This window comes from Mus caroli, unplaced genomic scaffold (genome assembly GCF_978045245.1).
Source record: "Mus caroli unplaced genomic scaffold, Mus_caroli_1 scaffold_6, whole genome shotgun sequence".
Classification (NCBI taxonomy): domain Eukaryota; kingdom Metazoa; phylum Chordata; class Mammalia; order Rodentia; family Muridae; genus Mus; species Mus caroli.
Genome location: NW_028227261.1, coordinates 36,505,686 through 36,524,137, shown reverse-complemented (window position 1 = coordinate 36,524,137; position 18,452 = coordinate 36,505,686). Strand labels below are relative to the sequence as shown.

The 18,452-nt window shown below is 53.5% G+C and overlaps 1 protein-coding gene across 2 annotated transcripts in view; it reads left to right on the top strand.

Annotated features, from left to right (window-relative positions):
- The window catches only part of Hivep3 (HIVEP zinc finger 3), a 314,456-nt gene extending 297,676 nt beyond the window's left edge, over window positions 1-16,780 (top strand). For both annotated transcript variants that reach the window (XM_021160203.3, XM_085839013.1), the window contains 4 exons: window positions 4,033-4,208; window positions 9,415-9,501; window positions 12,884-13,794; window positions 14,800-16,780. In XM_021160203.3, the coding sequence (XP_021015862.1) occupies window positions 4,033-4,208; window positions 9,415-9,501; window positions 12,884-13,794; window positions 14,800-15,570 (1,945 nt within the window). In that variant the 3' untranslated portion in view covers window positions 15,571-16,780. The remainder of the gene's footprint in view (window positions 1-4,032; window positions 4,209-9,414; window positions 9,502-12,883; window positions 13,795-14,799) is intronic.
- The last annotated feature ends 1,672 nt before the right edge of the window (window positions 16,781-18,452 follow it).

Here is an 18,452-nt window from a genome sequence, read left to right as displayed (position 1 = left end):
GCTAACTTAGAATTTAATGTAAAAAACTGGAAGGAGCTTCTCTTCTGGGCTGGAGAGATGGCTCAGTGGTTAAGAACACTGTCTGTTCTTTCGGAGGTCCTGAGTTCAATTCCCAGCAACCACATGCTGGCTCACAACCATCTGTAATGGGATCTGATGCCCTCTTCTGGCCTGCAGGCATACATGCAGGTAGAATGCTGTATACATAATAAATAAATAAATAAATAAATAAATAAATAAATAAATAAATCTTTTTTAAAAACTGGAAGGAAGGAAGGAAGGAAGGAAGGAAGGAAGGAAGGAAGGAAGGAAGGAAGGAAGGAAGGGAATGGAGTGAGGAAGGGAGGAAGGGCATGTTCATTCATGCTGTGCATATTGGAGGAGCCCTCAGCATTAGGTGAAACTTGTGTGTAAGGGCACATGGGGTGGGCAAGTCAGTGCAGAGCCTGATGCCAGCGTACTTGAACAAAAGCCCTGGCTACTGTTCTGACCTGTGAGCATTTACTGAGCTCTTGATGGGCACCAGGTACCATGTTAGACTCTGGGGAGGCTCCAGTGAGCATGGTTGACTGGTAGGAGGAGCCTGACTTAAACAAGGTGGGTGCTGGCCTCAGGACTAGCCCACACTGACAGAAAGGTGTTCCACAAAGCTACAGTCTCAGCCTTCAAAGAGTTGAAGCAAGTCATAGGGTTGAACCCTGTGTTCAACTGGAGCTGTCTCTTCAAAATCCCTGAGCCTTCAACGTCATCTTCCGGCCCTCCGTGACCTGTGACTCTGCTGCCCTGCCCCTTTCTAAGCCATCTCTGCTGGGCTTTCAAAGCTCAGCCCTGTCTTTGGTCCTTGATGCTCTGCCCTTGCTGTGTGTGGCAGGTCAAACGGGCAATTTTTTTCCCTTCGCACCTCTCCCCTGGATCTGCCACAGCATCCCTGAGCAGCCTTCCATTCTCTTGCCCAGCCACCCTACTCTTCACAAACCTATAAAATTCTGCATCCATAGGTCCCCGCTATGTGCTAGATGTTTCTGCGTATCTTTCTTATCTTTGTCTTACACACAGTTGTTAAAATGAGTACCCTCGTTGCCTCATTCCCAGCCTGTGAATGGTCTCGAGAACAAGGCCAGTGGAAACTTAAGATGTCTGTTTCTCCCTCATCCTGACCCTTCCTCTATACAGACAGCTGCCAAGGATGTAGAGGTACTCTCAGAATACTTCGTGTTTCCTGCCCCAGTCTTCCCCAATCTAAACCGTTCCCAAGAGGCAAGTGGATAGTTGCCTCTTGTTGAGATTTTGTTTATCTGCAATGTAATCTTCCATCAGGTCTGGAGTCTTTAAACTGCCCAGTGACCGATCGTGTGGCCCACATGACCTGTGTGGTCTCCTTTCTTCTCCTTGCCAACTTCCCATACCTTTTAGCACACCTCTTCCTTTGTCCTTGCTGAAAATCCTCCTTCTGCTTGCCACCCTCCCGATCCTGCCTAGCCACGTGCTGGCCAGTAGATGGCGCCCAGCTTCTATAGTACATGACCAGGTGGCATAGGATGACAACCTCTCTGCAAAAACCCTCTCTGCCCTTACTGTGATGTGGAGGAAGAAGTGAGATCAGCGAGATGGACTGCCTTAGACCCACTTCCGGTTGCCATGGTAAAGTCCATGTAGGTGGAGGCCAGAACAGCTGAGGGGCTGTGTGAGGAGCAGCAATGTGGCACGGAAGAGTGGTCAGGGAGTGAGTCTCATGGACCCACCAAACAGAACCTCCCGCAGCCAACTGGAGGTTTGTGGCAGGTGACAGAGAGCCTATAGCATAAACCATCCTTATTACTGGGAAAGAGTGCCGGCCTCAACTTGCTTCCCTTGAAGACTGCACTCCAGGGGCACAAGGAAAACATGAGGATGAAGGCGAACTTCTTCCTGTGTTTGTACATAGGGTATTCTGGGAGTGCACCCCCCATTGCGTGCAGGTCTTTCTTTTGAACACAAGATGTAGATTAGATAGATAGGTAGATAGATAGATAGATAGATAGATAGATAGATAGATAGGCAGGCAGGCTTAGAGTGTAACTGTAGGGTGAGAGTGTGATAGTGGAGGTGTGTGCTTGAAGAATGTGATTGTGGGTATGAGAGTGTGAGGCTGACAGGGTGGGCAGTGTGTGACTGTTGGTGTGAGGGTGTGACTGAGGGCAAGGAGTGTGCGACTGTGTGTGAATGTGAGGATGGCTATGGGTGTTTGGGGTGTATGGTTGTTGGTGTGAGGGTGTGAATTGTGATCTGTGGTGAGAGGTGTTTGATGCTGACTGTAACGCATGAAGGTGACTATGGATATTTGGGGTGTAGGGTTGGCAGATGTTAGGGTGACTATGGGTATTGGGGTGTGAGGTTGGCAGATATTAGGGTAACTATGGGTGTTGGGGTGTGAGGTTGGCATATATTAGGGTGACTATGGGTGTTGGGGTGTGGGTTTGCAGATGTCAGGGTGACTATGGGTGTTGGGGTGTGAGGTTGGCAGATATTAGGGTGACTATGGGTGTTGGGGTGTGGTTTGCAGATGTCAGGGTGACTGTGGGTGTTGGGGTGTGTACGACTGTGGGCACGAGGGGTGTATGATTGCTTGTGTGAGTTGTGAGTGTATAGGTCTGGGTGTGTGAGGAGTGTGTACTTGTGGGTGTGTAGGCATGAGGTATGAGATAAACCCCCTACTGTGACCTGTAGCTCCTATCTGAGAGCCCCTCTTCGAGCCCATCCTGGTCACACCTCTCAGTCTGAGCAGTCTCAGTGCTGTCATCTCTCTGCCATCCACCCACCTGGCCCTCCAGTGAGCATGGATGACAAGCAGTTCTTGCTGAGGCATTGGGGAGACACATCCCCATCTGTCTTGTAGTGGTCGATGGCTTCTAAGGTAGAAAGCTACCAGAACTGTTTCTCCTGCTGTTCTTCACGCCTCCAGTATGGGATACGGAAGAGAGCTCTGTGCTCCTGGTGCGTTCGGTACCCAGGAAGGCAATGGTGGCCCCTGTTCCTCCCTCTTACACGTGTCCGTGTGGCTTCCTGGTCGGCCACCTTCTTTTGTTGACCCTTGGGGGAGATGACTACATCAAGACTTTGTGGACCCACCAGCCGTTAAATAATGACACAGAGACTGATTTATTTGTATTATAGCTTAGGCCTTTAGCTTGGACTACCTCACAGCTAGTTCATCTAACTTAATCCTATAATCCTAGCCCACCCCACCCTAGTTCTTTGCCTCACCCTCAGTCCCGGTACACTACCGACCCCCTCCATGTCTGATGCTAAATCCCCACTACTCATTTCATCTCCCAGACACCCTTTCTCGGTGTGAAAGTTCTGCCTAGCTATTGGCCACCTGATCTTTATTAAGCCAATCAACAGGTGAGGGAGGGAGAGTGTTTGCAGAATTCTGAGGCAGGTGGATGATCCGTAAGAATAACAGTACCCAAATCCAGCCAGTACTCACCTCCGAGGGCACAGCAACCAACAACTGAATATACAGAGACATCCTTCACACAGTGCACCCCAACAGACAACATGGCGTGGGAAGGTGCGGGTTCTGGTCCAGCCCTTTCTGACTGGGTGCTCTTCGGTGAGTGTCTCACCCTCTCTGAACCTGTTTAGCTCTTCCTTGTGAGGCGATGGTGACTTACTTCAGGTGAAGGGCTTGATGAATGGCAGCGGCTATCACTTTGTAAGTTTTTCTCTCTCTCTCTCTCGGTGGCTCTGGTGGCCTCCAGTGGCTATTCTCTGTGGCAGAGCCATGGCAGCAGCTGGCTGTGGGAAGGCAGCCAGCAGCCAGCGGGGAATTTGCCACTTTAGACGCCATCCCTCCTATCTGACACTGGGCTGCAGGAGTCCTTGGCGGCTCCTCAGGGCAACTGAGTCCCTTTCAGCTCTGTAGCTATAGCACATCGCTTCCTCCAGTGTCCACACCTGGCTGGATCCAGCCAGTTTTCTGAGGTGGGGCTCGGCCTGCCTCCTCGCCTTTTTTTTTTTTTTCCTTTACATGACACCTGTTGCTCACAGGTACAAATCAAACGAAGAGTATATATATGTGCGAGGCCGCGGCCGAGGGAGATATGTTTGTGAGGAATGTGGAATTCGCTGCAAGAAGCCCAGCATGCTGAAGAAACACATCCGCACCCACACTGACGTCCGGCCCTATGTGTGCAAGCACTGTCACTTTGCTTTTAAGACCAAAGGTAAGAGACAGTTAGCTGGGGCACCACCTGCCCATGGCAGGGATCCCCCCTGGGGGAGCCCCAGCACAGAGCCCTCTGCCTAAGGACTGGAGTACTCCCACATCCTGAACAACGCCCACCCACTTGGTAGCCATGGCAGAGCAGTGTGGCTCCAGACTGGTCGGTGATGCCCACAGCTGCCACAGTCACACAAACTCCTGCCCATATTCCGCAGCCTCTAAGTCCACACTTTGTGGTTCTCTGTAGACCTCATCACCCCTTCCTCTGCATGTCTTCATAGCTCTGATGACCTCTGGCATGCACACTTGTCACAGTCACTCTTGCACTAGGGGATCCATTCCACTTGGAGCCACATGACACACTTGCATGTTCACTTTTCTCTATTCCTCCTCACCACACCCAGAGTTCTCTGATCCACCCCTCGTCTCTGCAGCGTTCAGCATAGGGTCCGGCTTCAACCTACCTCCACCCCCATCCTGAGAGTCTATCACTTCAGCTTCCAGCCTTGCCCCACATCCCACAGAGTTAGGACAGGGTCTAGCAGTCATTTGTGAGAGGAAGGACTGGCTGTTGAGAGCGTGCATCTCAGAGAGCAATGGCAGGCGATGGTGGCCTGGGCCTGCTATAGTCTTGAGGCCCTGGTGGGATGGACAAGCAAGGTTCTTGAATGGGGCACTTCCCTTGTTGGGGGGGGGGGGGTCCTATAGCTTGCTTGCAGAGAAAGATGGTGGACCTTGCAAGGGAGCTGGGGGTGAGCACCCCAGTGGGTTTTGCCTCTCACACTTTGCCTGTGTTTGGATGTGAGGATCCTGGCTTCTCTTCTGAGTGAACTAGAGGAGGAGTCACAGGGTGCTGCAGAGACAGAACTCAAGGCAGATGTTGGCTTTCCTCTTGTCTTTCCTTCTGAATCACAGGGGGCAGGGCAACAGCTAAGGACAGGGGGGAGCCGAACCCTCAAGGCTCCTGTTGCCTTCTGCTCTCGCCACACTGGGTCAGGAGTGGCTTGTCACTTTTCCAGGCCCAGTGGCCTCTTCCAGCATGCCCCACTACTCATTTCTTCCTGGTAGCAGACCCTGCTCTCCTCTGTCTTCTCGTCGTCATCTTCAAGCTGAGCACAGAGTTTCCCACCATGATCTGGAACTGGATGGAGACACCCACCCTTCCACTTCCTTTTCCTGGTCCTCTTCCTTAGCATCTCAGAAGCAGGGTCTCAAAGGGTGCTGAGAAGGCAGTTAGGTAGGATCCTGACCCAAAGCAGCCCAGCTTAGTGCACATGGGTCCTCTGCCCCACGCCCCCATCTCCAGTCTCTTCTTTTCTGGGCTTTTGTGGAAGAGAGTTGGGAATCACTGACTGATAATGCAAACAAGAAAGCCCTTAATTCTGAAAGTGGAGAACTTCTCGATTGGGCCAGAAGAGATCCCCAAAGCCCATCATCCTCTGTCCCAAGGACACAGTGCCCTCATCTTCCTCCCTCCACTGGCTGAGGCAACCTCTGGATGACCACAGTGCTCTTCCAGGTATACTGAGCGATAGCATCATTCTGCCCTCAGCATGAAGAGCCCTGAGGAAGCCTCCCCTCTGAGCTACCATAGTGCACATGCACCTGGCCCCAGTCCCCTGAGAAACTCCCACTTAACACCTTGGCCTCACTCATTGTGGAAGGTCTGTTTGAGGTGGCAGTTTATCCCCTGGGAACTTTCCCTGGATCTCTCTGTCTCTGAGCCACCCCAGAGATCCAGACAGTCCTAAGAGTACATCCTGGGGACTGTGGCCTTCACATTTCCAGAGGTACAGGGAGTGCCTTCAGGAGGCTGGGTTTTGTTCTTGGCCAATGACCAGGAGCAAGCTAAGGTCTTCCTCCCTGGGCCTCTGAGCCATCTGAGCACATGGAAGTAAGTCTGAAACATGGACTCTCATACTTCCGGCCCAGCACTGAGTGGGCAGAGTTGATAACAGAGGAGAACAGAGAGATTCCCCTTGGGCATAGAGCGGGGCGGGAGGCCAGAGTACCCGGCTTTCCTTAGAGCCACATCTCTGAAGCCCTGTCATCCGTCAGTCGTGAGCACCTCCTCCTCCCCTCTCAGGACCTGTCTGTCTGCCTCCTAGCCGGGTCTTGCCCTTGAGTTGTGGTTCCAGCCGGGATGTATGGGTACTGGCAGACCTCAATCCCATGTCTGCACCATCTCCCAATGCCTGTGCCAGGAGACTCTTCTTGTCTGTCTCTGTCTGCCTGTTTGTGTCTTGTCTTTGTGTCTGTCACACACTCAGGTGGCAGTTTGGTCTCTGGGAACTCTTTGAAGAGGGTCTCATGTGTGAGGCAGGAGGAGGTAGCATGCTAGCCCTAGGAGAGTCCCTTCCTCTTTTTAGATTCTTCCTAGAGGCCAGAGGGGTGGCTGAGCTATGGACAAGCCCTTACACTGATCTCCTAGGAGACAGAAGTGGTAGCTGTGGGCAGGCCCTTGTTCAGCCCAGGAGACAAGGTGATTGTCTGGTGCTCTTGCTAGAGCCAGCTCCCCTTCCAAACACTTGCTCTTCCAGCTGTCCACCCAACCTCTGCTTCCAGATGCCAGGCTGGTTTGTCCCTGGGGGCTGGGTTGACTGAGAAAAACCTTGGCTGGGCAAGCCTCCTCCCTGTAGCTTCTACAGGATGTTGATAGGGGCAGGACAGGCCGTTGGGGGTTGGGCTCCCTCCTGCCTCTTCAGAGAGCCCCTGAGGTTCCTACTCAAGGGTGAGAGCATCCTATGATCACTAGCCCCTTCCCTGTCCAGTACACTGCCTGGCAGAGTCAGAGCCAGAGACGTAGCTCACTGGTAGAGTGATGGCCTACCATTCACAGGCACAATATTAAATAAAAGAGATTGTCACTGGGGGTGAGGTCTGCTCTGGGCCAGCTGTAGTTCACTCCCACGTGCTTTGCCTTGTGACCTTCGCAGTATTTCCACGAGGTGGGTATTTAAAGAAATAGAAAACCGGGGCCCAACAGAGTAAGGAACATTGAAAAGCTTACTCAGGGAACACAGCTAGCAGTACAGAGCCCAGACCTCCCCCTCAACCCCCTCCACCAGGCCTTCCAGCTACAAAACCACCGCAAGGCCAGCCGCATTCGAGGGTCCCAAGACCTGAGTCTAGCCAGAGCTTGACATTAGCCAACGCTGTGGTTCTGGGCCAGTTGTTTCACTGTGCTGGTTTGCAGGAGCCCTGCCAGCACCCAGGACAGCCAAGAATCTTGCCCAATAATGTCATCAGCACCCGTGCCCAGAGTTAAGTCAGAAACAGAAGGACTGAGCCTAGTGGGGTGAAGGACATGGCCTGTGGAATCTCAGCCACCACTTTTCTTCTGGAGTGCTTTTCTTGGGAGACTACAGACACTGCTCTAGCAGTGTGTCTAGCATGGTTGACTAGAAATCTAAACTCTACAGGGATAACGTATATGGCAAATGTCACCGGTGTGACTGAGGGTAGTCAGAGAAGGGACCCAAGGACGGGAACCTCAGGGCAGTTGGGATCTCTGGCCTACAGCTCTCTCGTCTCACCTGCTGCATGCGACTGACTCGGGAGCTCTCCATCCAGGTGCAGGAGGGAGGCCCAAGCTGGGCAGGGTAGAGTTGGATGATGAGTGGGAAGGGAAGGAGTTAGTCCTCTCTAGTCTTGGCCATCATATTCACCCAACCTCAGGGATCTCACTTGTGCTTCCCCAGCAGCCTCAGCTGAAAACCTGACGTTTCTGAGCAGAGATCACCCTTGGTTAGGCTATGTTCATCTGTCTGTCCATCTCTCTTCCCATTATCCCTGTCTCCTGTCCACTCATCTAACAGTGTCCCTGTTCATGACCCCCCCACCCCCGTGCACACACAGGTTTTCTTGTCCCCACCCCCGGCTCTATCTGTCTGCCCATTCTCCTTTTCCCCTCTGGACTGGCCTCCTATACATTCCCACGTGTGGACATCCATCCTCCGATCATGTAGCCGCCCATCTTCCCATCTGCTTACAGGCCAACTTCCACCAGTTCCCCCATTTATTTTTCCCTGTGGACCTTGCCTCCTCTGTCTGCCTGCCATCGGCTTCTCCTCCAGTGTCCGTCTGTCCTCATGCTTCTATCTTTCTCTCCATTCAGTCATGCATTGGTCCATCCCCTCATCCCCTGTACACTTGTTCCCAGAGACTCCATCTTTCCATTCTACCTCCTTCTATCCATCCATTCAGACTCAACAATTTAAAGCTCATGGGACAGCGTACCTGACCCCGGGAGCTTCCGACATGTTATAGGATCAGCCATGTGGAAATACAGCAGTCCTCAGAGCACAACCCAAAGAAACTTCCTGTGACGTCTGTCTGTGTTCTCTGGGGACAGGACAGGGAGCTTAGCCTCTCCTCCCAGAACCTTCTGTCCGCAGAGCTCCTCACCCTTCAGCCTGTCACACATGTGCACCATGGAGAACCTGACATCACTGTTGCTGTTGTGACATCACTGTTGCTGTTGTTGTTACCCTGGCCCCAGAAGCTATCGCTCCAGTTCCCCAGCCTATGGGGCCAGGCCTACAACTTGGGGCAGCACCTCGGGGCTTCACAGAGCCTCGGACAGCCCATTCCCATAGCACTCTAATCCTCTGTCTGCACTGTGCCCCAGAGAGGGGGCTGTCCCTAAGACCGTCCCAGCCTGCGTCCCAGAGCCTGTGGGGCTCATGTCCCTTGCTGTTCACCTCACTGCTCCTGCAAGGAACCACACCCTGCTTTCTCTGCTTAGGCCCTAAGGATTGGCCTGATTGTAGTATACTCGGTCAGAAGAACTTCTCAGCCCGCAGCTACTGTATTAGTCATGAGAATCCCATGTCACTCCAGCATTTAAGATTGCAAATCATCTTATCTGAGTGTGCCACCAGCTCCGGGGCCCAAACATAAGACAGAAGCAGAAGAAAGAAAAAAAAATGCACCTGAGTGGTCTTTCAACTTCTCTGTGTTTTAACCAGCATCTCTGGTTCTCACTGTACCCTGCCCCCCCACCCAGCTGCATGCCCTCCCCGCCCCAGCTCCTGTGTTTGACCTTCTGTAGCAGTTACGGTTGTATAGTCTGGCTGGACTCTGGAGCACAGGAGGCCTTGGCCCCTGCCCAGCCCTCGGCACTTGTCTAAGGAGCTGTGGCCTGGCAGCTGTGTGTTGCCCTCCCCCTAGCACCAGGCCATGAGTCTGTTCTCATTTCTTCCCAGGGAATCTGACTAAACACATGAAGTCGAAAGCCCACAGCAAAAAGTGCCAAGAGACGGGGGTGCTGGAGGAGCTGGAAGCCGAAGAAGGTACCAACCTCCTCTCTCCCTAACTCCCTCTCCACTTCGCATCCCTCCCCCTTACCCCTGACCTTCCCCCTTTCCAGACACCCTCATTTCTACTACTGTTCCCCTTCCTCTCCCTCCCTCCCGCCATCTTTCCCTTCTATGTCCTCCCTTCTAGTTTGCTGAACAACTGGGAAAGCAGCAAATGTTAAATTCATAAAATGCTCCCCAGTGCCACAGAGCCAGTCACTGTGCAGTTCAGTATAACCTAGTGTTCCAGCGGAAAGCCAGCACCAACAGGAGCTCAGGCAATGCTTGCTGAACATGAGCCCATGAGTAACGGCAGGCAACTTGGCGCACCCAGTGTGTGCCAGGCACATTCTAAACACGTGCCTTGAGTTGTCTTAGTGGGACCTGGATAGATCTTCAGGCACTTAGCTAGAAGTCCCTTCTGATAGGAACCTGCAACGTGGTCTGTGGGACTGTGAGTGTCACTGAGAAAGGCAAAGCTATATCGGGTAGGCCCATCCCTTCTCGGCCCTGACACATCACTACAACCTGGCTATGGTCCTCCAGCATCAGAAGCAAGCTAGAGGCAGTCTGATAGCAGACAAGGCAGGGGACACGGTTAAGGAGGGAAGCCAGAGGGGCTGTGGCAGATAGAGTGACAAACCTTAGCTGTAGATTCTCAGGAGTCAGGGTCAGGGCTTAGTGTGACAAGACGAGGAAGGGAGTGGGGTGGGGGTAGGGGGGCAGAGAAGAAAGGAGAAAGCTGTGGTTTTTATTTTCTGTTTGTGAAGCAATCTAGTAAGAGTTAGATCATGTTTCTTTTAACACTGAATAAACCAATGTTTACAACGATCCACTCAAAGCACTGTCGTCACAAACTATAATGTGAGGTCCCCATGTTGTCAAAATGCATGCCAGGCTACTATAGATGGTGTCCTGGCGAGGGCCCTGTAACATAAGCCCAGACATGGGACCATGAAGGACCATGAAAGACAGGGGGCCTTGGCTGACATCTGTCCTCTATCCTTGAGTATAATGGGAGTGATACATATGTCCTCTGCCTGTGTGCGGAGAACTCCAGCAGGGGTGTAGGGATGTGATCCAGGCTGGACACATGATCACAGTTCAGATGAGAAGTGGTCTGATTCCAGATGCTTTCAGAGACTGAGCCCATAGATGGTCCTGCTACATCATAGAGGGCAGAGGAGGGGAGGGGAAAGGGCCAGAGATGGCTCCAAGCTTTGTAACCTAAGAGACTGAAAGGATGGAGCTGTTACTTCATGCACCAAGGCAGACCCAGTGACGGGCTTAGGATCTGGGTGTCCTAAACATAGAGTTGGTAGCAGGAACTGCCCTGAAAAGCACCAAGCCAGGATGCCCCAGCTCCAGCGCACTGCTAAGGAGTGGGTTGTCAGCCACCGCCACCCTGTGGCCAGTCTTAGAAACTGCACCCAGAAGGTTCTGTCCAGTGCCTTCCACTGGATTTGAAAGCACTAAAGGCAGAAAAAGGCCCATATGTAATATCAGGAAGGGGTGGGGGGGTGCTGAGCAGGCAGAGGAACCCTTTAGATGCCTGCAGGAATCAGATGTGGAGTGCCTGAAGTAATGTGGTCTGGAGAGGGCTTCTTCCATCATCCCCGCCACACTGGAACTCATACGGGGGGCCTTCACTTTCTCCTCAGTAAAGAAGGGCTTTGGGGCCTGTCTTGATGGATGTCAGGAGATGCTGGCCCCAACTCCCACCCCAGTCAGGGCCCTGCTTCAGCCTTCATGTGCAGATGCTAACAGTGCGACCCTGGCCACCTGCCTATGGGAGGGGAGACACAGACAGAGGAGATGGTAGCAGACACAAAAGGACATAAACCAGCCATTGTCACCCAGAAAGAGGAGGGCAGGGTGGGGATTCGTGGCTGCATCTGCTTCTCAAAGCATAATGCCATTTTACTGTAGTGTAATAACGTGAGGACTGTGAACCTTAGTTCTGACTAGGCCAGGAGATAGCTGGATGATTGTGGGGCATGCCGTGGCCTTCTCTACGCTTGGGTTTCACTATGTGAGTGAGGGCCAGGGCTGAGTAAAACCTGAGGCCTGCAGTCAGGGCTCCTGCCAAAGTCCTAGGTCAGCAGAATGAGCTGATGCAGGGCTTTGCCCCTCCCTCCATCCCCTGTCTGTTATGTCTTCTCCCATCCCATCACCCATTCCCCTCAAGGCCTCATCTCTTCGCTCCCATCTGCCCAAACCCTGCCCTTGGAACCTCCTTCTGCCTGACAACTCCTTTTCTACACAGTTTTCTCTCTCTTTCCTAATGAATGCTCACTTTGGTACCTGACCACGGAGGTATTAACATCATCGTTTCTGGCCCTCCTGGGCATGGTGGAGAGCCAGGGCTCTGGGACTATCTTCCCTGACTAGGAGAAAATAGAATATTGGTGCCCGGGCAAACGATAGGGATAGTGGACACATTAGGCCACCTGGAACCAGTTCAAACTGGTCATGTCACAGCAGTCTAGTGATGGGCCAACAGAGCACAAACTCTCCAGGTCATCCCCCAGATTGTCGACAGCTGACCATTTCAGAGATGCCTCGGTCTCCATTGCTGATGGTGGCACAGCCTCAAGCCAGCTGATGGAAACCTCCACTTCATAAGGAGCCAGACCTGGAAGCTGATGTTCAGAGTGCTCCACAGGGCAGGAATGGCAGGGGTCAGGCCTGCCCTGCAGACTGAGGCCAGCCTAGCCCAGCTACTCACAGAAGCTAAACTCTGCCATCTGCCCAGAGCCGCTGTGTAGGCCAGCCTGGTCATGTTAGCATCTGGTTTGCATTTTAACTGACCGTGGCTGTCTGCTGGACCAGCCAGCATGCCCTGTCCCAGAGTGATAGATGCCATCAGTAATGGGGTCATAGTGGCTGTAATTATCTGGGCCCTTGCTGTGTACCAGGCCTCTCAGAAAAGACCGTACAGTGAGACATCCACTTATCAAAAGGAGAGACTGAGGCACAGCATTATAGCTGGCTCGTGGTGAAACCCACACCGAGAAACCAGAAAGCAGATGGTCTTGTTTGCCCCAGTGAAGACCTAGGCCTTACTTGGGAAAGTTACCTGATCCCCCTTGCCTCGGTTTCCTTATCCACAGCATGAGCGTAAGAATAGAACCCCCAGCTCCCCGGTGATGCCAGGATTCTTTGAGGGCTACATGAATTCACGTACCTAAGCCCGCAGAGCTGAACTTGCGCGTCGAGGCATGAGGTCATTGTGCCCTATTATTTACAGAGTGTTCTTCCGTCTGCTATGTCACTTGGTCGCCTGCCACGTGGCACTGTGCCTAGCTGGCAGGCAGTGAAACCGGGCTTAGCCTGAAGTGGCTGTAATCTTGAGTCCCCTGTGCTCTCCCCTCAGGAACCAGTGATGACCTGCTCCAGGACTCAGAGGGGCAAGAGGGTGCCGAGGCTGTGGAGGAGCACCAGTTCTCAGACCTGGAGGACTCTGACTCAGACTCAGACCTGGATGAAGATGAGGAGGAGGAAGAGGAGGAGGAAGAAGAGAGCCAGGATGAGCTGTCCGGGCCATCCTCGGAGGCAGCTCCGCCCTGCCTGCCCCCCACACTACAGGAGGACTCCTCACCCGTTCAGGGCCCTCGGGCTCCAGATAGCACTTCTGACAAGGTCCCACAAGGCAGCTCCGTCTCAGAAGCCACGCATTTGACAGCCAGCAGTTGTTCCACACCTAGCCGGGGTACCCAAGGCCTTCCCAGGCTGGGACTGGCCCCACTGGAGAAGGACATGAGCTCAGCCCCGAGTCCCAAGGCCACGTCCCCTAGGAGGCCGTGGTCCCCAAGCAAAGAAGCAGGCAGCCGCCCCTCACTCACTCGCAAACATTCGCTCACCAAAAATGACTCGTCTCCCCAGCAATGTTCACCGGCCCGAGAAGCTCAGGCCTCAGTCACGAGCACACCTGGTCCCCAGATGGGCCCAGGAAGGGACCTGGGCCCTCACCTTTGTGGGTCTCCAAGACCGGAGCTGTCCCGTCTCACTCCCTACCCCATAGGAAGAGAAGCGCCCGCTGGACTCGAGCGTGCCACAGACACAGGCACCCCCAGATATTCACCCACCAGGAGATGGTCTCTGGGTCAGGCCGAGTCACCGCCACAGACAGTGCTGCCAGGGAAATGGGCCCTGGCTGAGCCCTGCAGCCCCTCAGCGGACAAGAGTGGCCTGGGCTTGGGGCCGGTTCCACGGGCCCTCCTCCAGCCCGTGCCTCTACCTCACACACTTCTCAGCAGAAGCCCTGAAACGTGCACCTCTGCATGGGTGAGTCCCTGCTATGGCCCTCCCAGGGGTCAAAAGCTGCCCATTCACACCCTCTGCGCCTCACCCCAGAGCCAGGCTAGTATTCCTGGGCATGTGGCAAGCATTTCTTAGGTCCCTGCTGTGTCAGCCAGTTCATTGCACTTTGAGGCACCCTCAGAAGCCCCAGACATGGCTCTGGTGTTCCCAGACTCTGGATTCAAGCCCTAGTGGGCAGTGTAGCCTTGAATATGGACATAACACTTGGGTAATTCTTCGGCCATCACTTCCCTGTCCATGTATGTCCTTGGAGCAGTTGACAGCTTTACCAAAATCATCTGTCCCCATCTCCTCCATTAGCACCACAGTCCATACCATCCCTGTGGAACTATGACAGCCTTGCCTCTGTCACCACCATGCCCCACCACACCCCGCTACTGCCCATCACCCTTCCTTGACACTGCTCTATCATCTACACTGTCCCCATCCAGGTGCCTTGCAGTATTTGTACCACTACCTCACTGCCCCTCCCCCTACCCCCAAGGCTGACACTGTCCACTGCTGGCACTGTCCCTGTTGACATTTCTTACACCGTGCTGTCATGACCGCACAGCATCTCTCCTGGAGGAACACTAACTGAAGCATCTCTCTTGCCTCATTGAACTTCCTGTAGAGAAAGGTTGAGACCTTTGGGTGGGAATCCATATGCAAGGGTAAGTTAGGCCAAAACCATTTTAAGAAGGGGAGAGGCAGAAGAGCCAAGGTAGACCAGGGTGAGCACAGAGCTCCTCCCCCCCCCCCCCCCGCCACACACACACACACACAAGAGCTGCCTCCTACAGATGTGGGCACCATGTACCTCTAAGGTGCCCAATTGGAAGCTCGCTGAGAACTGCAGTAGGACTCCTGATTCTGGCCATACGCACCAGCCTTACTGCAATCTCAGGCCTCCCCGCCCTCTATACCATTAGCCCTCAGTTCTGCAGGCATGTAACCCTTGCCTTCTCCCGTCTTGTTTTCTGACTCCAGCGGAAGACTGAGTCCCGAAGGCCATCAGCTGGCCCTGCTCCTCTCTTCCCCCGACCGTTCTCTGCCCCTCATGACTTCCATGGCCACCTCCCTAGCCGAAGTGAGGAGAACCTCTTCAGCCACCTGCCTCTGCATTCCCAGCTCCTGAGCCGCATCCCCTGCCCCCTCATTCCCATCGGTGGGATCCAGATGGTACAGGCCCGGCCAGGAGCCCAGCCCACCGTGCTTCCTGGACCCTGTGCGGCCTGGGTCAGTGGCTTCTCAGGGGGCGGCAGTGACCTAACCGGGGCCCGAGAGGCCCAGGAGCGCAGCCGCTGGAGTCCCACAGAGAGCCCTTCAGCATCGGTGTCCCCTGTGGCCAAGGTCTCCAAGTTTACACTCTTGTCAGAGCTGGAAGAGGAAAGGACCGGCAGAGGCCCAGGAAGACCTCCTGACTGGGAACCTCACAGGGCTGAAGCCCCTCCAGAACCCATGGGCACACACAGCCCCTGCTCCCCACAGCTGCCCCAAGGCCACCAGGTAGCACCATCCTGGAGGGGCCTCTTGGGGTCACCACACACACTGGCCAACCTAAAGGCCTCAAGCTTCCCACCACTGGACCGCAGCAGCTCCATGGACTGCCTGGCAGAGACCTCCACTTACTCTCCACCCCGGAGCAGGAACCTCTCTGGAGAACCCAGGACCCGACAAGGCTCCCCTGAGCTCTTAGGTAGAGGGGAGCTCAGGACACCTCTATTCCTGCCCAAGGATAGTGGCCCCCCAAGCATCTAGCCTCTACAGCTACTTCAGCGCCTGGCCTCCAGTGTCGGCAGCAGACATTACCAGCCAACCGCCTGGAGTCATCTTGCTCCCTTGGGCATCCTCTCCCATCTGTCCATCTGTCCATGCAGCTTCTGCTCAGCCCCATCTGTTCTATTTTTCCACATATGCAGTTACCTGTGCCTTTTTCTAGACCTTTTGTTGCTTGAAAAAAAAAAAAAAAGAAACAAAACAAATCACACACATCCATAAACAAAACAAAACAACGCATCCCTGAGGAGCTGAAGGCTGTGAGTGTGCTCTGGAGACAAGGCTGGAGGAGGGAATCTCACCTCCACCACCACCATGTGCCACATGGGCAGCTGTCCCCACCTCAAGGTCCAGGAGAGGGTCTGTGGCACTGAGAGAGAAGAAGAAAAGGGGAGAAAAACTATAATTGAATTCAAAGGCAAGCATCCTACAGTCAGATGCCCAACATCCCCGCGTGAAATACGCACAGCTCGTAGCCACCCTTCTCTGCCATCAGAGGGACACAAATACAGGCAGGAACCAATCCACCACTCCCCACCCTACCCGACCAAGGACATTATCTTTTATCCTATTTTTTTCAAGAGTAGGAACCAAAAATAAAAACTACTTTCTAGCATCTCAGCAGCACAGACTAGCAGCAGAGAAGAGAAGAATCCTGTAGTATGAACTGTGGCTCTCACTTCTCCCTTCCACACCCCACCCCCCAGGCTAATAAAGGAGCCCGGGTTGCCCATCTCCTTTCTCCTATATACTGTAGGTCTCTGCCTCCCAGGCCTGGCCATAGGCTGGCTCCTTTATGATTAGAAATACCTGCAGGATGAAGGGACCAAGGCCAGACTAGGGATGGTCCTAGTCTGGGCCTGTTTTGAGCCTGGGGTTTGGATTCTGTTTCACCTCTGTCCCTGAGGAACAACAGGTCACATTTCCTTCATGGCTGGATTAACGTATGTGTGTGTGTATATATATACACAGAGAGAAACCAAAGATGGTGTTTGGTACTTTCTCCAGCCTCCTCATATTCTCCTCTGTTAACTTAGGGGATTTGTAAATTGTTCCAAATCCTTTGAATTTTTCTCCAGCTCCCAAGGCAAAAACTCTGCTTACAAATATATATATATGACCAAAAATTTAAATCCCAAGTTGAAATATGGAACTTGACCTGTTGCATGCTTTAAAAAAAAAAAAAAGTAAAGCAAGCCCCCTGCTGCACAGGTTCTATGGCTACCATTTCTAAGACCTTCCAGAAATAATTTTCTTTACCTTCACCAAGGAAGAGAGAGAGAAATGGACCATCATGAGGAGACCCCTCCTACAGCCTTGTCCCCAAATCACAAAGCCTGTTCCAGCCATGCTAGATTCTGCTGTCAGTCTACAAAGCAAGGGCCTGTCTCTGGGCATCAGGCTGGGTGTGTGGCTGAGGGCTCACAGGAGGCTGCGATGCAAGGCTAGGGGCTGCCTGTACTAGGCCACCCCTGTCCCTCTCTCCAGCCTATGTCATTCTGGTCCTTGCTGAATGGGCAGATCAGCCACAGGCCCAATGTCCACCCCAGTTACCTAGTTTCTCCTCTGCCTGACTCAATGCTTAAGATGTAAGCGTCGGTAGGACTGGGGCCTCCTGTGCTGTGTACTGTGCTGCAGGTGGTGTGGAGGCTGGGAGCCTCGAGATGCTTGCCTCTCTGCAAGTCTCCTGCCTACCTGGGAGAAGCTGTCAGGACCAGGCTGGGCCACTGTAAGGAAGACGGTAGAAGCCTGGGTGCTGGTCAGCCCAAGCTGGAGGCTTTTCTCCCTTCTGCCTATCAGCCCTAACCCACAGGCCCTACTGATGCTAAGGGCTGAGCTGGACAAAAACATCGCCTCAAACTGGGCTTGGTAGCTTTCTAGGCTAGAGCTTCTGGCCATTGGCAGAAGGCTAGCTCCTGACCTTGGAACATCTACACCTCTCTACTTCACTTTACACCCAAATCTATCTCCCTCTCCCTCTCCCCTTCCGCTCCCCCTCCCCCTCCTTCCCTCCCCCTCCCCCTCCTTCCCTCTCTCCTCTCTTCTCTCTCTCTCCTTCCCCCCATGTCCCCTTCTGCAGCCTAGTAACAGACAAATGTGTCTACAGAATAGCCCCCACAGTTACTAGGCACCCCTGACTCAGGGAACTGGGATGTAACAAAGGCTAGGTATTGGAGACTTGCCTTTAGGTGACAGGGATAGCATACACAGAGTCTCACCGGGGCTGGTGCCCCACATGCCCAGAGGGTTGCAATGGATGCCACTCCCAGGCACAGCTCTAAGCTCCTCTTCCAAGTCGTCTCCCCCCACCCCCCATCCCAAGCACATGGCCCCAGCCTAAGCATACCTTCTCCACCTGGAAAAACCTCTCACTCCAGGAATGTGCTTTGGGCTCCTCGCCCACAACCGGCCACTTCTGACTTTGCAGTCTGCCTGTGACACTACTGTCAAGGATGACAGTCTAGTTCAGACATCTGTGTGGGGTCTGCTGAAACACACTGGAACAAGATGGCCTTGCCACAGACTCTGCTTCTCCTTACCTGTGACAGCTGGGGAGGTCTCAAGTCAAATCAGCCCTGCGCTAGTTCCAAGCCACTCATCCCTGAGGCCTGACCCCTAGATGCTCTTCCCTGGGCAACCTCACATCATTCTGAGTCTAACTTAACCCCTTCCACACCAAGGGCAGGCCCGCTTCTTCCAACCCCCCATCATAGCTGATACTCTGGTCCCAGCCACCAAGACCCTCCAGGGGTTCTGACAGGGGTAGCTACCTATTTTTTTCCAGACACAAAGTCTCTGCCTGCCTCAGTGGGCAAACCTCTTAAGAGAAATAACTCCCAGGTCCCTCTGGGTGTTGTCCGCCC